This window comes from Aulonocara stuartgranti, assembly GCF_965226115.1.
Source record: "Aulonocara stuartgranti genome assembly, chromosome: 2".
Lineage (NCBI taxonomy): Eukaryota > Metazoa > Chordata > Actinopteri > Cichliformes > Cichlidae > Aulonocara > Aulonocara stuartgranti.
In genome coordinates this window covers 35,964,558-35,984,137 of record NC_138940.1, presented here as the reverse complement: position 1 = coordinate 35,984,137, position 19,580 = coordinate 35,964,558, and the positions used below count along the sequence as shown (strand labels likewise).

The following is a 19,580-nucleotide window of genomic DNA, read 5'->3' as shown; positions in this document are numbered from 1 at the left end:
AATCTTTAGAGGTAACAGCTTAATTATTATATACATTTATTTTGAGGGTAAAATATTTTAACATCCGGTATACGTCTTGTGACTTCCGCATAGCTTGACAGAGGTGGACGTCAGCGCCGTGCTGGTTGTTCCAGACCGTTCAGCTCAGTTGCTGTTTCTGCAAGCCAGGGACCTAGCATATAGCTCGTCGTTGCTAGCAGCCGTTACGTTTCTTTCGAAGAAGAAACCCCAAGTAGCAAACAAAATCTTCGAAGAACCGTGTCCGCAATAAAATGAGGATGCGGATACATTTTAGTTTTGCGCTTGTTTGTTTGTTAGCCCTATATATCCGTTCATTCTCGGCGTTCTATCTTCCGGGTTTAGCCCCAGTGAGTTTTTGTGATGAAGAATCCAAAGCTGGTGAAGACTGCCAGGTATGGTTGATTCCTACGACTCAAATTGTTATGTAACGTAGTAAATGTGATGATGAATTGGTATTTAGCGTTTTCTATATCAGTCTCCTAATCTTACCTACTCATGCTAGTTGGACAGCCCTCTCCTAGGCCTCGGCTATTGCCTGGAACAGGAGCGTAGGCAAATATTCTGGCGCATTGTTAATTGTTTTTTTTTTTATTTGCGCTGACTGCTAGTGCCAACTAAATAAAATTCTTTCTGACTGGAATTACTGTTTTTACCAGTCTAGCATGAGACTTAGCACAATCGGGCTGGTTCAATTACTGAATGATAACCTGACGATGTCCAGTTGCGATGAAATAAAAGCCGTTATACACCTGAATTACAGGAAGTACCTGAACGTTTGACCCTCTTAGTCAGAGGGGGCTGGTGGCTCTGTTATGCATTTACAGGCATTTTACAAGCGCAATTTCGGGCAACTAGTGTGTTAAGGAAGGGTGAGTGTAAATCAATACATACATGTACATAGAACGCCTTCAACTTGTAGTTTTGTTAGAATAACAGTGCCAATATCATAGGGATTACAAGGCTTCGGGTATTACTGAATGGAAAAACTTTATAGAAGATTGACGTCCTCCAGTAGAGTCCAGATTCTTTTACAATCAATAATAAGTGGCTTTTAACCTGTTCTGACACCCAGTATTGGTCCAACACATTACATTAAGACAGTTTTTTTTCCTCCCACAAATGCTTTGTCATGTACCACAAATTGGTACATATTTATTAAAAACCATGCATGTATTAACTGCCTAACTATTCAGCACTCATAACAAGGACTTTGGTTGTTTTTTGCTCACAAATTGGCTTGTAAGGCAGCTTTGTTAAATTTAAATAAAGAAAAGGAATTAAAGAAGGGTGGCTATGGATTCCCCAGCTCCTCTACTCTGCATATCAGAGTATCCTTGGTCTAGAAACTGGACTCTGAGTTCTCCTTGATGCATCAGTTGGTGTGTGTGGCATAGGCATAGATTAAGTGCGTATGGTGCATGTGTATGATTGGATAAATGAGACTTGTTATAGAAAGCGCTTTGAGTGCTCAAATTCAGTAGAAAGGTGCTATAGAATTACCAATCCACAAGTGTTTCTTTCTTTTTTTTTAACAGACAGATATTCAGCTGTTTGTCAATCGCCTAGACTCAGTGGAATCAGTTCTGCCTTATGAGTATGACGTGTAAGTAGCATTTAATGTTTTTTTTTCTCTTAATTGCATTTGACTGGCCTTTTTTGTCTCATTGTGATCCTTTCTATGTGTGTGACAATCTGAAACTTCGTTAAAGGTTTGACTTTTGCAAAGATGTCAAAGAATTAAGGCCTTCTGAGAACCTTGGACAGGTACTGTTTGGTGAACGAATTGAGTCTTCACCATACAAGGTGGGTGTTATCAGGAACAGTGTGAATTAACTCTTGTTTGTTTACTATATCCTGTTGATGTAACATGACCCTGATCTTCTTTTTTTTCTCCCCAGTTTAAATTTAATAAAGGTTTTAAATGCAAGCTGGTGTGCTCCACAAAAACCTACAAGCATGGAAATAAGGATGATATAGCTAAACTGGACTTTATTAAAATGGGAATGCAGCTGAACTATCAGCACCACTGGTTAGTAGTAGTACCACACTGTAGTACCACGCTTTCTTTTTTGTGTATGCTTTGTGTTTTGCAGTACTTGCTTGTACAATGGATGAAAATGTTAATAAACTGTATGCATCAAGGTTGAAGTTAACCCCATTTTTTTCTTCTTTTTTCTTTCTTTCTTCTTTTTTCTTTTACAGGATCATTGACAACATGCCAGTTACTTGGTGCTATGATGTGGAAGATGGTCAGAAGTACTGCAATCCAGGTTTCCCCATTGGCTGCCTTGTTGCAGGAGATGGCAGGGCTAAGGATGCATGTGTGATCAATGTGAGTTTCTGGCTTTAAATAATTGTGATGTGGATACAGAACATATCACTGGACAAAAACAAGAAGGAATGTAAATTATGGTTATTATCAGTAAAGGAATGTAAGCAAAGGTGTGACAGAACATTTATAATGTAACTCACACAACACCCAGTCTATCTTACCTTCTGTCAATCAGCCACTTCATTGATTTGAGCTTCACTCAGACTTACTGGCAACACGAATGGGCGGTAAGGTGCTCATTTTGACAGCAAGTGTTGATTTAGTTTTAGTCACAGACTTTTGACTAAAAATTTATTTTGTTTTTGTCATTCTTTTAGTTTGAGTCTAGTTTTAGTTGGTTAAATATCATAAGATTATAATAGACTAAATCTAAAATTTATTCATTTGGCTAAATAATAAAGTTTAAAAGTTTGTGTTTTTACTGGTGAGTTGCACCACATGGTTTACAAAATGTCTTGTTTTCCTTGACATTGAATGCAACATGTGTCCATATATCTACTCTTCTCCCAAGTGTTGCCATTTTGTTGCATTTTCATGAGAAACATTGAGCAGTTGTAGCAGTTGAGTAGTTGTACTACTACTATTTTGTTTTTGTGTCAATACATTTCAACATAGTTTTTGTCCTTGTGCATTAGTTTTTATTTAGTTATTGTGTTGTTTTAATCAGGAAACAAAAAAAAAGCCGCTGACAAAAGACAAAAGGGACTCAGATGCTGTTCTGGTTGACTGAATATTTAAGTAAGAAAAGACTTGTTTCACTCAGCACTTATCAGAGAAGTTGTCTTGACCTTTATTCACCTTCCACAAAAGAAGACTAACCAGCTCTGTTTGATTAGCAGGACTTGTAACAGAGAGAAAGAATGACATCCTATGAGTATTAGGTTAGGTATTGTTATTTGGCACCAGTTTACATGTCAAAGTATCCTTAGGCAAGATACTGAACCCTAAGTTGCTTGCGTCCATTGGAGTGTGTATGTGTGTAAATTAGTGCTGTCAGGGTTAATCTTGTTAAAATGACATTAATGCAGCAAATCTCCGTTAGCAAGTTACCGCGGATCACTCCAGGGTTCGTATGGGTGCTTGAAATACTTGAATTCTAATGTTGTCTTTTCAAGGTTTGAAAAGTGCTTGAATTTCAGATGTGGTGCTTAAAAGTACAGTTACACTTTCAAGTACTTTTAAGCACCACAAACAACTATCTGATTGAATAGTTTTCTTATCAGATAGAGAAATGAAATGAGTCGCAAAATGTAAAAGCAAAATTTCCCCGCCTGGGCTGCCTTGCGCCTCTGTCTGTTTCAACGTGTAACCCCGCCCCTCCCTCGGCCAGTCGGGGATGAGTGCGCTAACATACTGTAGGTTGCTGTTTTAATGTGTTTGATGGAAAACGACAAGAGCAGAGTTTGCGCTCTCCAGTCGCATGATAGGTGAGTCCTATCAAACTCGCTGGAGAAATGATTTAAATATACTGAGTGTGATGCAGTATGGCAGCACTATTATATAAAATGCTGTGAACTTAGCTAACATTACTTAGCAGTGATATTAGTTAATTTACTCGAATGAAAGCTTTAAACATTAGCCTGATACATAACTAGCCAACTTAAGGCTTTCTGATTAACCCTCTGGGGTTGACGGACCCAGAGTCTCCATTTCAACTTGGGTCAAACATGCGGACTTCAAACTATATACCAGTTTTTAAATTGTGTTGATAGGCCACGTAAAACCGATGTTTTTTGTCTTTAATAAAACAGTGGCGTTTACTCTGGGAAGAAACGGTAAAAACTGTGTTTTCTAAGGAGAGCGCAAGCAAACACGCTTTGCTTGTGAGTGAGAAAAGAAAAAACACTCCTATTGGTGGAAAAATGTACCATGTCGACCAATCAAAAAAATTATATGGCAACATGTGGCATCTGGTTGTTTGGGAAGAGGGGGAAGTTTTAGGAGTGAGCGAAAGAGAGAGAGCGAGAGAGTTTTGATACATGAGAAATTTGTGACGTTTACAGTGTTTGGAGTCTCAAGTTAGTGTGTTGTCTTGTGTAGTTAGTGTGTAGTGTAGTCATTGTTTTGTGTGTCAGTTCTACTAGTGAATTTCACAGTTGCTGCAAAAAAGCCACCAAAGGCAGATTGCAGTGTAAACGCTGAGTGACACACCTGCTGTCAGACCTGCAGGTTTATCCCTGTGCTGTTCTCATCTGTGTTATAGTGACACAAACTTTTTTTGGAGCTGCATAAATAATTTTTGTGCCTTCTTATTTGATGCAGAACAACTGATTGTTCTGTAAATAGTTTTAAATGGTTATATAAAAAACGTCTGAGCCTTGGCTGCATTTTTAGGTAAATAGTACCATATAACTTTGTTGTTTGCAAAACTTGTGCGTATTTTTAAAAATGTACAATTTCTATTTGCATTTCAAGTTATGAAAATCATTCGTTAAACATGTGTGTGGTTTTTACAGTCAAAAATATCACTTTCTACTTGTATTTTAAATTTTGTCTGAATTTATATAAATTGTGCTGATGCAGTTTGTCAAAATGAGAAAATAACAGATTGGCAAGATAAACAGTTTTTAAAGGTGAAATATAGAGGCCAAATCAAAAGTAGTCAAAAACGGCCAATTATACCCTGGACACCAGCTTTTTTGAGTATTTGAAATAATGGTAAAATGAGGGACCGATCCATATGGTCACAAAGAATAGCCACTTGTTTCTGTGCTACCAAAGTTCCCCGGCTTTCATTCAAAATGTGTTTATCGTCAGCACCTACACATTAAACTACTTAAACATTATAAATGTCTTCAAGCTCACACTGAGGCCTGTGGGGCACAATCAGCCACTGAGACAGTACACACATTTATATGTGTATTTGCATACGAATATTTCATACTTTAAGGCTGCCTGTTTATTTAAGGGAGATACAAAATACATTGGGATTGTACATAATAATATCACAGATGATAAATTCAATAGATTTTAAGTAGATGCTTGTGCATTCTTAAAGTCTTATGTTGAATTGAACTATGTGATGTGCTGGAAAAGCTTGAAAAGGGACCTTGAAGGTTTATAAAAAGTGCTTGAATTTGACCCTGAAAAAGGTGTATGAACCCTGTCACTCCGTGCGTTCGTCTTTGTAATTGTTAATTTAAGAAAATTACATTTATATTTAATATTAATAAAAATAATTAATTTGATACATTTGCAGTTATGATCATAATCATATTTATAATCCTATTTATTTCAGTCTGAGTTCAACAAGAAGAACACATTTTACGTCTTCAATCATGTGGACATCAAGATCAAGTACCACAGCGGCAAACAAGAGGGATGGACAGGAGCTCGACTGGTTGCTGCAACTCTGGAGCCAAAGAGGTAAAGCTGCGTTTGTAGTAGATGTGATAGCACCGAATTTTGAGCTAGTCTACATTGACGTTGCAGCTGAATGACAACAAAACCAACCACACTATGTCATGAATGACATTCAGTATTAATCTGACATGATGCTGTTTTGTTTTGTACACAACAGTATCAAACATACAGATGAGAAAAACCTAAATTGTGATGGAGGCAACCCAATGGAGGTCCCTGCAGAGTTTAATGGTGATGTGTCAATTATTTACACCTACGCTGTGACATTTGAGGTAGGCCTCCTAACTTTAATACTGATTACATGTAACTAATATATACAGATTTCTTTGCAACTATGAGTGGGGGAAAAAAAGAAAACTAAAATTGTGATTTAATTTCCCCCCAACAGGAAGACAATACTATCAAATGGGCATCTAGGTGGGACTACATCCTGGTCTCCATGCCTCACACCAACATCCAGTGGTTTAGGTCTGAAGATGTGTTTTACATTGTTTACCCAAAAATATTTCTCTCAGACTCTCCTGCTCGTGATGCCTGTTTGCTAACGTGGGGTATATCTTGTTGTTTTTCCAGTATCATGAACTCCTTGGTCATTGTGCTGTTCCTGTCTGGAATGGTTGCCATGATCATGCTGAGAACTCTGCACAAGGACATTGCCAGATACAACCAGGTGGACCAGGTAAAGACACTAAAGTCTCTGTCTTATTGGTGCAGCATATATGTGAGCTGCAGTTGTTAGTATTAACCTCAAAGAGACCAGATGTTATTTTATTAGGTAATTTAACTATAATCAGTTCTTGTTTTAAAGTAAAAAGTAAACTATATTAAGTGAGAATGAAACTTTAGCAATATCAATGAAAACTTTGTCTTTCTAAGGCAACAGCCTGCTCTAAGGAGCAGCTTTGTTTCTATCTTGGTGTCTGTGCGCTGTTGTGTATATTCTACTCCACAATTTTATTAGCATTTATAAGGTTACTTAATGGTTGTGGTTCTAGTTCATAATGAAATATTTACATTTTATCTAAAACATTTAAGTGACGAGCATTAGACTCTGAAATCTTATGGCTAGTAGTAACACGGTGCCTACAAATCATCTTCATCAAAGTTATATGGCTAATAATTAATTCTGAAATGTAAGCTACCACTCAGTCTAATAAGATAAATCCAGAATTATAAATATTTTGTTACATTTCACAGGGAGACTTGATAAAGGTTCCATCGACCAAGGAAAAATCTACTCTATATGTAAGCTTGTCGAGATCTGTTTTAAACAAAACATTTAGGGTGCTGGGTGTGTGTCATTGCAGAAACATTCGACCAAAATATAAAATGTGGTGTGGGAACTGTACGTTAAAACTTCTATAAAATGCAGGTTTAAAGAAATAGGCAAATAATTTAGAATTTACTGCGCTTTTTTTCCTTCTACACCTCATTTTAAAGCTTTTGGTAAAAACCTTCTTAATCTTTACCTCTTTCACTTTTTTTTTCAGTATTTAGTAGTTGGTAAATCTTAAGCTTTTTATCATTTAAGTTCATTTAAATGAAGTATCAAATACCTAATTAATTGTATATTTTTGCATATTGACCTTCCCAGGAGGATGCACAGGAGGAATCTGGTTGGAAGCAGGTGCATGGGGATGTTTTCCGTCCCCCTAGGAAAGGGATGTTGCTGTCTGTTTTCCTTGGACAGGGAACGCAGATCTTCATCATGACTTTCATTACTCTCTGTAAGGACTATTTCACATTTCACCCTAAATATCCTTAACAAAGACCCCATCAACATATATTTACCTTTAAGCATCCAGCAATAATAATCATAACAAAGACTCTGTCAAGCCAAAGTTGGATTGTAGAGTCTAAAGTAATGGGGCAGCTGATAGAAGTGAAGTTTTCTGATACTTTTGCATTTCAATTACAATTGTGATTCTATGTATGGATGACTGCACTGATGAATGTTTGTTTACTGTAGTCCTCGCCTGTCTGGGTTTCCTGTCACCGGCCAACAGAGGGGCTCTCATGACTTGTGCAGTGGTACTCTGGGTTCTCCTGGGTACACCTGCTGGTTATGTGTCAGCACGTCTTTACAAAAGTAAGAGTCCAGTGATGACTTTCAATCATTAGAGTCCATATATACAGGATAACAAAACTTTGTGATTCTTACCATGAAATTCTCATTCTTTTTTCTTTTCTTTTCAGCTTTCGGAGGTGAAAAGTGGAAGACAAACGTATTGCTAACTGCACTCTTGTGCCCAGGGTATGTTTACTCTTATTTGTTTATCTGCTACTCATTAGTCTCAGTCGCACTTCAGCTCTGTCCTTGAGTGTTGCGGTTAATCTCCTTTTATTTACCTTGTGAACTGCTATTATTCCTCTCATGTGTATCTTTGTCCACTTCCCCTCCCTAGAATTGTATTTGCAGACTTCTTCTTGATGAATCTGATCCTATGGGGGGAGGGCTCCTCAGCTGCAATCCCCTTTGGTACTCTGGTTGCCATTTTGGCCCTGTGGTTTGGAATCTCTGTACCCCTCACCTTTGTTGGTGCCTACTTTGGATTCAAGAAACCAGTGAGTTAACCTGCTTAATTATTCTTATGCAATCAGTTAAAACTGATTGGTAACTAAATGTGTCAATTTGCTTCTGTGCAGGCAATTGAGCAACCAGTGCGAACAAACCAAATCCCCCGTCAAATACCTGAGCAGTCCTTCTTCACCAAACCCATCCCTGGTATAGTGATGGGTGGCATCCTCCCCTTTGGCTGCATCTTCATTCAGCTTTTCTTCATTCTCAACAGCATTTGGTACAAAAACAGGAATTCTCTCTCCGGATTTTGCTTTTGTGCCACAATTTTCCATATATTCATTAATATGTTGTGTTTGTTTCAGGTCTCATCAGATGTACTACATGTTTGGATTCCTGTTCCTGGTTTTCATCATTCTGCTCATCACCTGCTCTGAGGCAACAATTCTGCTCTGCTACTTCCACCTTTGTGCTGAGGTACCTGAATTTTGTGTGTCCCCCAGGTTCTGGCTTTAGTTGACGTGTCATTATTACATTATTACTGAATTCTAACAAGTCATTCTTTGTCCTATGTGTTAAGGACTACCACTGGTGGTGGCGATCCTTCCTGACCAGCGGCTTTACAGCAGTCTATCTGTTTATCTATGCTGTACACTACTTCTTCTCAAAGCTGCAAATCATTGGAATGGCCAGTACTATACTCTACTTTGGATACACGATGATTATGGTCCTGATCTTCTTCCTCTTCACAGGTGAGGTCTTTACTTTTTGAAAATGAGCTCTTTTAGGAGCTACTGTTAGTATCTAGTTACCTTGGCATATAGATGATTTTAAAATAAAGGGCTCGCATAATGCTCCAAATACTATGGCCACTGAAGGGGAAAACAGTTGTGTTTACAATGTTTAACTGAGACTTGAAAAACGAACACAATGTCTTTACTTGGTTCATTAGATTCCTCTATGTCAGTGGGTTAATTACTTTAAGCACTTGCACCCTGTTAAAATGCTTTAGCTTAACTTGCAGAAATACAGCCTTTTGTCATATCCAAATTGTCAGGAAAAACTACTACTGGCTGTAAAAGGCTGATAGGATATTGTTGTCATTTTCCCGGGTGGACAGTGTGGACACATGAATTTGTGAAGAGGATAACTCAGCTAGATGACATGGGATTTTATAATTCTATGGGTGCATCGACAATAAATCTTGGACTAATTTAAGTCTCAGTAACCTCAATACAAAGTCTTATCACACTGCAGCTTGTAGTCAGGACTTAATTACAGAGAGAGTTTAGATACTGCTGCACATATGTTAATTGCACTGAACATCCTTTTTCTAAAAAAAAAAAAGCTTATCTGATCTTCTGACGAATGAAAAAGCTCTGAGAGCTAATCGCACGTCTTTGGTGGAAAGAGGTGTGTCATTTATACATGCGAAGTTCAATGTTTGTTCTCTGGGTCAGAGATTACAATTTGCATCAGTCACCTGTAAAAGGAGGATTCAACATCCTGTTCATATAATATTTATTCCAGGCAGCTGTACTACTACTGTGCAACCTTTGTTTACTTGTCATATATTGAGTGTCGGCTTCTTTCCTTTTATTGTTACTGGCTGTAGAGAAGCACAGTGTTAAATCCTGTTAAATAACAGTTATTTGCAATGGCCCAATCAGAATAATTTTATTTTTAGTCTCTCTGAAGTGTAATGAAAATCAGAGACTGGGAGGAGTCCCTCTTGGTCAGATCTAGTTTTGCAGATTTATTTGGGTCAGTTTTTGTCTCTATGGTTTTCCAGTTTGACAAGATGGAGCCCACTTTTCTCAGGGGGTTTCTTTTATTTTTGTTCTTTTGTTATGCAGATCAAGACCACATTCATGCATTGTCATGGATTGTGATACATTTGTCCACACTCACTGACCTTCTTTGTTAATATAGTTTTCTCTACTCTGGGCTTGTCTAGTTCTATTTAGGGTTTACACAATTTATGTACCGAACCCATGATCACACTGCTAAGATAAATAGAACATTTTTAAGACTTCACATAAAGATTGACGTATGTTGATATAGTAGTAAGTCTTTGATGTCATCAAATTTTCTTGCGCTTTAACTGAAATCAAAGTAAGAGTGTGTGTAGAAAGAGGAACATATTAAATACTAGATAACCAGGAAATACACGCCTAGTCTGTTGGCTGCCTAAAGATATCCGGCTCGCCATGTGTCGAATGATGACATAGTTTTCTGGTGTTATACTGTCAGTCGGTCAGATAAAAGTAAGACTGCAGCTTTGCTTGTCACTGCAACACTGTTTGACAATGTTTTAAGGCAGAGCTGTAAGTCCCAAGGGGATAAGATGTCAAGATTATCACCAAGAAGTAATCCAAGGATTCAAGGGGAAAAACAGTTTCCCTCCTTACTTCCAGTTTTGATCCAAATAATGCTAATCCCTACTATATCCCTTTTTAAAAACTTTTTATTTTCTTGTCTGGCTTTCACCTCATCCCAACTTTGATCTCTGCTTAATTCGGGATTGGACTGCGTGGCCCTCATTGAGTAGTCAGATAGGACTTTTATACCCAGTTGATGTGGGATTTTTACCAGTCTGCCTTATCAGCATTTCAGAGCTCATGCAAATATGCTCTTTCGTTGACAAAATTAAGCACTGATGCTGGTTTTGCATTGGAAATTGCAGACCCAATACTGAAAATCTCTTATTTTCTACCTTTTAGTGGATGAAATTTGTTGGGCAGTGACACCAACTGGCTGTCTTGTATGCATTTTTGCATTTGCTAAAATCTTCTAAAAATATTGTTGTCTTTCACTGACTTTGTATTTTATTCATGATGAATGATGCAAGAATTGTAGTTATAGAGGCGGGTAACTATTTATTATTTATTATATTTAAGTTACTATTACAATTGCACCATTGTCTACAGATGGTCTCTGTATAACACTTTGTTCATTCTAACCTGTCTTTTATTCTCAGGTACAATTGGCTTCTTCGCCTGCTTCTGGTTTGTAAATAAGATCTACAGCGTGGTCAAAGTGGACTGACTGAAGAACTCTGTGAAAGGACTAACTCCTAGATGCGACAGCACTGGCCTCCCCAATGCTGGTTTTGTGACAAAGGCCTGAGGTCTGATTCGACCTGAACTGAAAAACCATCACTTATCATAGAAAACCCCCCTGATGAGCAGAGCCCGTCCTCTTTTTGTGCTTTAAACCTCTGTTGCTATTTTCTTTTTAAAAATATATATAATTTCGCATTTACTGTTGACTTGTAATAATTTGAATGGCGCCTTGAAAATCAGCCTGGGTTCCAATGATCTAGCTGTCATAGTGAGCAATGTGTGTGTGGGAATGTTTTTACTTTAATTTTCTAAGGAAGGTAAAATGTTATGTATTTATCTGTTCTATTCCCTTACGGCTAAAATTCATTTTTTTTTTCTTTACCTGTACTTTAATGATTAAAAAAATGTGTGTACATATACTGTATAGAGAGTGAGGGAGAGAATGCAAGTTAAAGATTGTCACCATTATGGAACCTTCTTTGGGAGTTATATTTTTCTTTTCTTTCTTTTCTCTGGTTTGTTTTAAAAGTAAAAATATCAGCCTGTATTGTAGTTTAGAAATTATATAAAACACTCACAGTGCTATGATACATGTTCATCTTCTTGGAGTTTGAGTTTGTATAAATCAGAGGGTACTCTTGGTTACCACGCACATCTGTATCATAGAGCTATGTGCTGCAGTGTGTTGCATATTAGGCTCCCGATTTGTTTCTCAACAGTAGACATGGTCACCTAGTTAATCATAAAGTAGTCCATGACTTTACTGGTCAGGTGCATTATGCACTTTCGAGATGTACCTCTTTAGATTTTAATAGGTGGTTTGCTGAACTGTTAACTACATAAAAACACTGCTGCTTTTTGCTTCAAGCAGTGTGGCACCATCACCCAAGGTGATAACATTTTACAAATAAACGCAGTGAATTCCAAACCAAGGTCACGCTTTTCTCTTTTAGCCTTTAGAACACCTAAAACAATTCCTACCACAAACAGTGTTTCTTACTATTTGTGTATTGATATAAGTCTAGTAATATTTATCGTTCAGCTGATTCGTTTTCTTGGCTGGAGCAAAATCAAAAGGCAAAATAATGTGCTTGGGGGAATGCTGTAAAAGAGATAATTATTGATGCAGTGCAATGTGCTACTCTTAGCCCTGCCCTAGCTCCTCAGTCACAGATAGTGATTGAATATTTTATAAAAAAAAATCTAATCATAAATTTCTTATTTTAAAACAAAATATTGTGCAAAACATATAACCTCAAATTGTGAAACATGTACTTAATTAAGGGTTTAAAAATTGAACACTTCTTAAGTCCAACAAGGTTTGTAGATTTAGTCTTAAATTCTGTTATTAACCCACTCAAAAGTCAGCAGATTATAAAGAGATCCAGGAAGGAATGCAAATAGCTCAATGTGCTTTTTAAGATCCTTCTCAAACCTAAAGCCAGCCTGATACTCAAGCATTTTTTGGTATGTTGCATGTAAAGTCATGCTTTTGTACGCATTACATATAATGTACTTTTATTAAACAACAGACAATGTTTGATGTTAAATAATGAAAATGAAAATATTACAAAAGCACAATAGAAATCACAAAAATATGCACTTTTCAAAGGCTATTAAACATTTTATCTTATATTTTAGTATACTTAAACACACACTGTCCTTTACAGAGCCTCTAACAAACTCGTTACCCAAGTTTGATTGTCAACTTTTAATACTGTAGTTTGAATTTGCTCAGTAACCTGTTAAATAGTTCAAGGTGAAGTACATTACAGATCTCAGAAACTACGACAGTCTAGTGATAAGAATACACCAGGAGCACATTGTGCCAAATCTTTTTTTTCTTTTCATTTTCTGAGAAGGTACCTAGAAACTTGGCACTAGACACTTAAATAAATGCACATAATATGGTGATGGATCATAGCAAACTTCTAACTTAATGATTTACCTTTCTCTGAGAGGAGTCGTGGCAAGCATCCGTGGCTTTAGGCACACAGTTTCTTTTCCTTTAGAAATACTTTATCATGAGGTATCATCACAAGTCTACAAGTGCTCAATGGAATATAAGAAATCTGTTAAAGATCTTGCAACATGCATGTTTTTATCACACAAAAATACTCGCCCCTTTCCCCACGCCAACATTTGAAAGGCATCAAACACCGAGTCCAAATATTAAGTGGTATGAAATAAAAGGAAAATTTCCACATCAGTTACGCTGTAGATAAAAGAAACAAAGGACTAAGACAAACGTGAATGTGTGGCCATCCCATGAGAGAAAGGGAATCACCAACACTTGTAAGCTCTCACTGACAGGCACAATAAATCACTTTTCTAATTGTTTTTTCAAAAGGCGCTTTGCAACTAAGAGCAGTCACTGTGATAGGGACTTTAACACATATTCTCCCACCCGAGGTTCAAGGTGGGATCTATTCCTTTTTTTTCCTACAAGCAATACCCTGAGTTGGAAAATTACAAGCAAAATTTGCTTGCAGACAAGGTCCGCTATCCTGCACCTCCAGCAGGACACAAAAAGTTTAAAGGAGACAATTGTGTGGATACAGCAGATTTACACGCCATCAGAGACATCTGATAATTAGAGTGGTCCGAACATAAGAGCAACTTCCTATTTTACACGTGCAGATTGAGAATAATTTGAATTTAGACTGATTTAAATGCCCATTTTAAATAACAGTAGTGAGTTCACTCTCGCAAGCATTATTATGTTTGCAAGAATGATGGATTGCACAAACTTTAACAGCTGCACACAGTCTTTATGTGGCACATGTGGTAACGCTTAAAAATGCATTTACATATGAAACACAATAACTCTTTCCTACAATTTGTTCTTTTACACATTAACACAACAACTACTGTGCCTAGGTTTTTCCCAGTAGCAATAACTTAACAGAGATTTTAACAAAGTGGTAAAATATCATATGTTGGTGATAAATGATGATACTTCTGTTTGTAATTCCAGCGACCTGCTGAGAACTATGAACATGCTGCATGACAGCGTCCTAAAGTAAGAGCAACTATGGTCTGTCTGATGCATGGCAGTTTATGTGCTTTGTTTGCTGTTGACTGTAAGTTCCTTCTCAGAGCTGATACTGGTAGAGGTGGTCTCCTTACGACTGTCTCTCGACTTCCTCTCAAAAGTGGGAGAGGACGATGTTGTGCACTCTTCCCATGTCCGCAGGGGGACGATTCGAGCAGCCAAGCTGGGCAGGTGAGGGTGAGCGGTGGAGCGTCCCTCAGTCGTAGTGAAGCAGCTTTCCACAGCAGAGCTCTGGTTGGGACGGCCCTGCTTGCAGAACAACCCACAGAGTAAAGCCAGAAATTCCTTTCTTACACTACGGTGCATGTAGCCATAAATATAAGGATGTAGGCAGCACTGTAAAAAGAAGAGTACAAGGGCAAGGGAGGATAACCATGAGGGTATAGCTGCTCTGGTGAACATAGATATAGTATTCAGAATGGTGTAAGGACCCATGCTGAAGATGTATGAAGCCATGATCACAAAAACCACACGGGCTGCCTTGCAGTGGTAGTGAAAACGCCTGTGTCTAACTCGAACTGGGTATCTTCTGGCTGAGTAAGGTCCCTCCGGTGAACTGGGCTGCTGGGGCTGGCATCGCTGCTGTGGGCTGCTAGGTGCCTGGAAGTCCTGCGGGCAGGGTTGAGAGTAGGACTGTGTCTGTATGGGGTGTACAAGAGCGTTCTGCCTCCGGGCTGCCCTGAAAACCATCCAGTAACATCCGAGCATGATGAGCACAGGAAGCCAGAAAGAAAAGGTAGACACCACAGCAGAGTAGGACAGACTAGAAGACCACACCACTGAGCAGATATTGTGATGTTGGTCAAAGTCTATGGTCCCCCAGCCATAGAGAGGAGGTGTGCTCTGCAGGAAACTGAGCACCCAGGTGCAGATGATCAGGTTGGTGCCCAAGTGAGGGGTCATGCGAGTGGGATAAGAAAGAGGGTGAATAATTGCCAGGTAGCGATCCACAGACACAACTATAATGGTGTTAACCCCTGCAAATGCAAACAAGTGCATGAGCACCACCAGGGCCTGGCACAGCCGAGCATCCAGAGGCCACACACTTGGCATGGTAGCTGCAATAGCAAAGGGCATGACTAATATAGTCTGAAGTAGGTCTGCCAGGAGGAGGTTGAGGACAAAGCGGTTGGCCACATGAAGGAGCTGAGGCTTCCTTTGGAACACCAGCAGAACAATCACATTCCCAAACAAAGACACGCAGACAATCAGAGATATGAGCACCATCTTCACCACACTGTTAACAATGGAGGACCAGACCGGGCCCTGATTGGAGCTGGTGAAACCAAGCTGCCCAGGAACATCAGTGACATTTGTGCCCACATCAGGCTGCTGAGAACTTGACATTGTTCATGTGACGCCCAGCAGAGTGTTAACATAAAGTCAGGTTAGTCCCATCCTAAACAGGAGAGAAAAGCAGCTGTGGGGTGCTTTGATCTTTAGGGAGTGAGAACAATAAGCTGCTGTAGCAGGTAGTCTTAGTCAGTGATTTTCAGGTGCACACTGTCCTGAAATACATTTCATCTAACGTGACATATCATCCATAACATGTGAAAATAGTCCAGAAGACTCATCCACGAGTAGCTGGAAATGGTCAGCACTGATTTGCTTTTCATCATGATCAGTGATTAATCCCTCAACATTTCACCCATCGAACAGGCCATATTCCTCTTGCAGCGCACATCTGCAGAATGAAAAACAGAAGGGAAAAAAAGAGATAAATGCCACCGTTCAAACCCTTTGCATCGACGGCGAATTGTCCGGGTAGTGGCAAATATCGCGTTCTGCTAATCTGGAATTGATGTCTAATAACGTGAAATGATCAGTGATGCGATATTTTTGCTCGAGGATGCTCACTCCCCTGCGATCGGTCTTCATCGCTTTGCTCCCATTTCAGCCTGAGCTCCAGTCAATGGCAGCGAGCTTTCACGGCTCAGCTAACATACGCTGCGTGTCTTCACCCAGCGGGGGTCTCTCATCCAGACGAGCATATCTTTCCGTTGCTGCTCTTTTCGGATTTCATGGCAGATCAAACATTTATTATGTTATCAGCATTGATTCTTCCTCAACAGTCTTAGGCTACTTACGGTCGAGTCCTGTCTCCGAGGTGTCAGAAAATACAAGGACACCTGCACAGAAATCTCCCCCCCCGCTGGAGCCTGTCACCGACCCCCTCCCATCCGTTTTCCCTCTTTTGTTATGAGGGTGCAAATGCGTTTCAGCATTCCCGTGCAACAGTTTTTAATACATGGTAGAATCGCAAATATTATCCTAGTTAAAAAAAACAAAACAAGTCTTCAGGATGTAAATGCACCCCCTCCGAAATGAAAAAAAAAATCAAATAAAAAAAAACAAACAAGAATAACTCGTGTATTTGTTGCTTTGTTCTGTTGCAAAAACTGGTTAATGAAAAATATGAATGGTGTAGTTACACGTTATCAAGGTCTCAGTCAGTCCTTCAGATCTCCTAGGTAACAAGTGATTCAATCAGATGGCTGCTTGTGTGAGCTTCACATGATAGGATAGCCTGTCCGAGGAGATAACAGAATAGGACCTCCGCTGCGGGCATTCCTCCAGAGCATTTGGAATTATACTTTTCAAGGGTGTCCATATTTTAACACTCTAGCTATGGCCTGTGGTGAAATACACACTAGGTAGGCTACACACTGTAATTCAGATTCATATTTTGTACCGTCTTTTGGTAATTACAGTGCTGAGTATGGTAAGCACTAGCTTACTTGTTATGCTTTTTGATTATATTACATTCTGCCCCATGACAGCTGTAATAGTCTCCAGCTTCCTGCAACCCTGAATTGGACAAGTGGAAGAAAATGGATGTCTGGCTGGCTGGATACATTGCAGTAAACTGAAGCATTGGCTGGCCCAGTCTGCATGGATAAGCAGACGTGAGACATATTAGTTTTAATTCAGAGCTCCTGTATTTCCTTTGTCTCATTTTAAATGCAGATCACTTGGAGGTTATTGTGGTACTTTCATTCATATAATTCCATCTTCATCTTTAGATAGCTTGACTTATATGCAGATTTCTCCCTGTACCACCTCAGATCAGCTCTCCCACCCATCTTACTTTATGGTTCATACAGTGTGAACTTTAAGACAGTTAAAAACAAAACAAAAACACATGTTTACTGGTTTATCTCATCTGCTGAAGCAGTTCAAAAAAAGAAGAAAAAAAGTCTAGAAATTAGTAAAATAGTTTGGTCTTCTAATGCCAAATTTCTATTCCAGATCTATTTTCTATTAATATTTATATAATAAAAAATGAAACAATAAACATTTTAAAGATTACTTGGTATAATGTATTTGAAAGATAAAATATTAATAGAACTATGTTTATAACTCATTCATGTTTTGCTAATCAATCTCTGACCAGATGAAGCCGAACATGACTAAACATTTAAGTAAAACTCAGCTCCACTGAAAAGACATGGGTTACTTAGCCTTAATGGAACTTCTGATGGTTCTTTTAACACAACAAAGCTTTCACATATGGTGTTAATAATTATGTGGGATAACCCAGTTCTGATCAAATTATCCACAACCTATGAGATGAAGTCTCTTTATATGACTGTTTGAATAATATGCACGTTTGTTAAAGCCGCCATTTTTATCTTTGGAAACACAAAAATTGCTTCTACATTTCAGCCTTTGTAAAGAGGTAAAAAAAGACTTCATTAAGATGCACAGAAAACAAAAGCACTACTCCATTGTGCAATCCAATTAGTCTGTAGCTTACATGGCCCACTAATCAACACTCGTAATTAGCCATTTTATTTCAAGTCTTTGCTCTATCCTAGCTATCAAAAAGCCCTTTGATGTGACTCTCGAGCACCCTGTGTTTCAGATTTAGATTGCAAATGAAATGCTGGTGACCGCAAAGGGGTGGGGAGATGTTTCGGTGTTCTTGTGTTGAATGGACTATGGTTCAAAGGGAGACCCACAGGCCCTCTGCCTCGTGGGATTATTAGATGTGCAATACAGCCTGAATGCTCACACTGGCCTCAAGTAGTGATGTCTGCGTCTCTGTCATTCTGCTTCCCTCTCATTCGCTGTCACTCACTAACACCTACAGTAAAATCCAACAAAACTGGAAAGAAAAAAAGAAAGAAAGCAAGACACAGAATAGGCAATATGAAGCAGCCCTAAAACCGCACTAAAACTTTGTTGGCATGGCAGAATATGTACATTTAATTTAAATTACAAATTTATAAGCAGCATTGTATAAAGGATTGCAGAATCAAGTAATACATCACCTAATACACTAATACATGCATCAATTAACTGATAAATCAAGACACTAATTGCAGGCCTAACACAGTGGATTATTAAAAACAATCCAATATAACATTCTTCTCAAAATGCACCTTGCAAATTTTTTAATTAGCCTAATTTTATGCTTGCCCAGTAGGAGGCAGAAAAGAACAATACAAGCTGAAGACAGCCCTTAAAAAGGTGTTTTGTATTAAATGTGCAGTTTTTTTTATTGCATTGGTAAGAGTGTGCTGCAAGCTAGCTAAAGCTTTTTTTAATCTTATTCCTTATACCTGGCCTGAATTGTTATCAGTACAGCTATCCAAGGAACCACTTGTTATCAGCAAGTATCAGCAAGTATCAGCAAGTATCACGATACAGTGTAAGCAAGCATTGTCCAGTTTCCCAAAATTTGCTGCTGGAGAATCATGTTTTCCTCTGTAGCCTGGCAGATACTCTTTCTTTCGTTCTCCTTTTCTTAACTGTTCACTCACTGCATGCCTGGAAGCTGCTCAGCTTCAAATGACAGACAAAACAGTGAAACAGTCAGGTATTTTTCTCTCTCAGAAATTGCCTAAAGAAAGAGTTAAAATTCCAAAAACTGTCCAGAAACACAGGAAGTGCAGAATAATGCTTTATATATGAAAGTGTGGGTAATTGTTCAGGCAGTCTGAATATTTTCATTTTATTGTTTTGGTAGCATAAGACCTACAAAACAGGGAATATTTGCACAGCCTTAGCATATTTTCTTATGAAGCTTTTATAGCTTTTTATAACTCATGTGCTTACAGACTATATGCAAATATGTATAGGCTATATATATACAAGAATACACTGAATTTGCTTTTCCCTGTAAATTATTTATTGAACGTTGTGATGCAATGAAAATGTGTCTGTTGTTGTATTTTAACCCAGCAGGGAATAAATGCTCTCTTCAGAGCTCAGTATGACAGT

At 38.5% G+C, this 19,580-nt stretch overlaps 2 protein-coding genes across 3 annotated transcripts; one reads left to right on the top strand and one right to left on the bottom strand.

Moving 5' to 3' along the window:
- The first annotated feature begins 82 nt into the window (after nt 1–82).
- tm9sf5 (transmembrane 9 superfamily protein member 5) lies at nt 83–12,231 on the top strand. Of its 2 annotated transcripts, XM_082508353.1 has the most exons (18): nt 83–413; nt 1,557–1,624; nt 1,731–1,824; nt 1,920–2,050; nt 2,224–2,353; nt 5,592–5,719; nt 5,874–5,988; nt 6,105–6,184; nt 6,290–6,395; nt 6,914–6,961; nt 7,311–7,443; nt 7,686–7,805; nt 7,913–7,970; nt 8,122–8,281; nt 8,363–8,514; nt 8,600–8,711; nt 8,815–8,986; nt 11,215–12,231. In XM_082508353.1, the coding sequence occupies exons 1-18, from the start codon at nt 273–275 to the stop codon at nt 11,280–11,282; spliced, it is 2,016 nt and encodes a 671-aa protein (XP_082364479.1). In that variant the 5' UTR covers nt 83–272; the 3' UTR covers nt 11,283–12,231. The 2 variants fall into 2 exon arrangements, with proteins under 2 accessions (XP_082364479.1, XP_082364480.1); XM_082508354.1 differs by lacking the exon at nt 6,914–6,961.
- A 632-nt stretch (nt 12,232–12,863) lies between these two features.
- gpr101 (G protein-coupled receptor 101) lies at nt 12,864–16,471 on the bottom strand. The gene has a single exon (XM_082508370.1). The coding sequence runs from the start codon at nt 15,699–15,701 to the stop codon at nt 14,358–14,360; it is 1,344 nt and encodes a 447-aa protein (XP_082364496.1). The 5' UTR covers nt 15,702–16,471; the 3' UTR covers nt 12,864–14,357.
- Between the last annotated feature and the right edge of the window lie 3,109 nt (nt 16,472–19,580).

Coding starts and splice junctions, on each gene's coding strand:
- tm9sf5 (XM_082508353.1), top strand. CDS start 273: ATGAGGATGCGGATACATTTTAGTTTTGCGCTTGTTTGTTTGTTAGCC. Junction 6,396..6,913: donor GATACAACCAGGTGGACCAG/GTAAAGACACTA, acceptor TACATTTCACAG/GGAGACTTGATAAAGGTTCC. Junction 7,444..7,685: donor CATGACTTTCATTACTCTCT/GTAAGGACTATT, acceptor TGTTTACTGTAG/TCCTCGCCTGTCTGGGTTTC.
- gpr101 (XM_082508370.1), bottom strand. CDS start 15,701: ATGTCAAGTTCTCAGCAGCCTGATGTGGGCACAAATGTCACTGATGTT.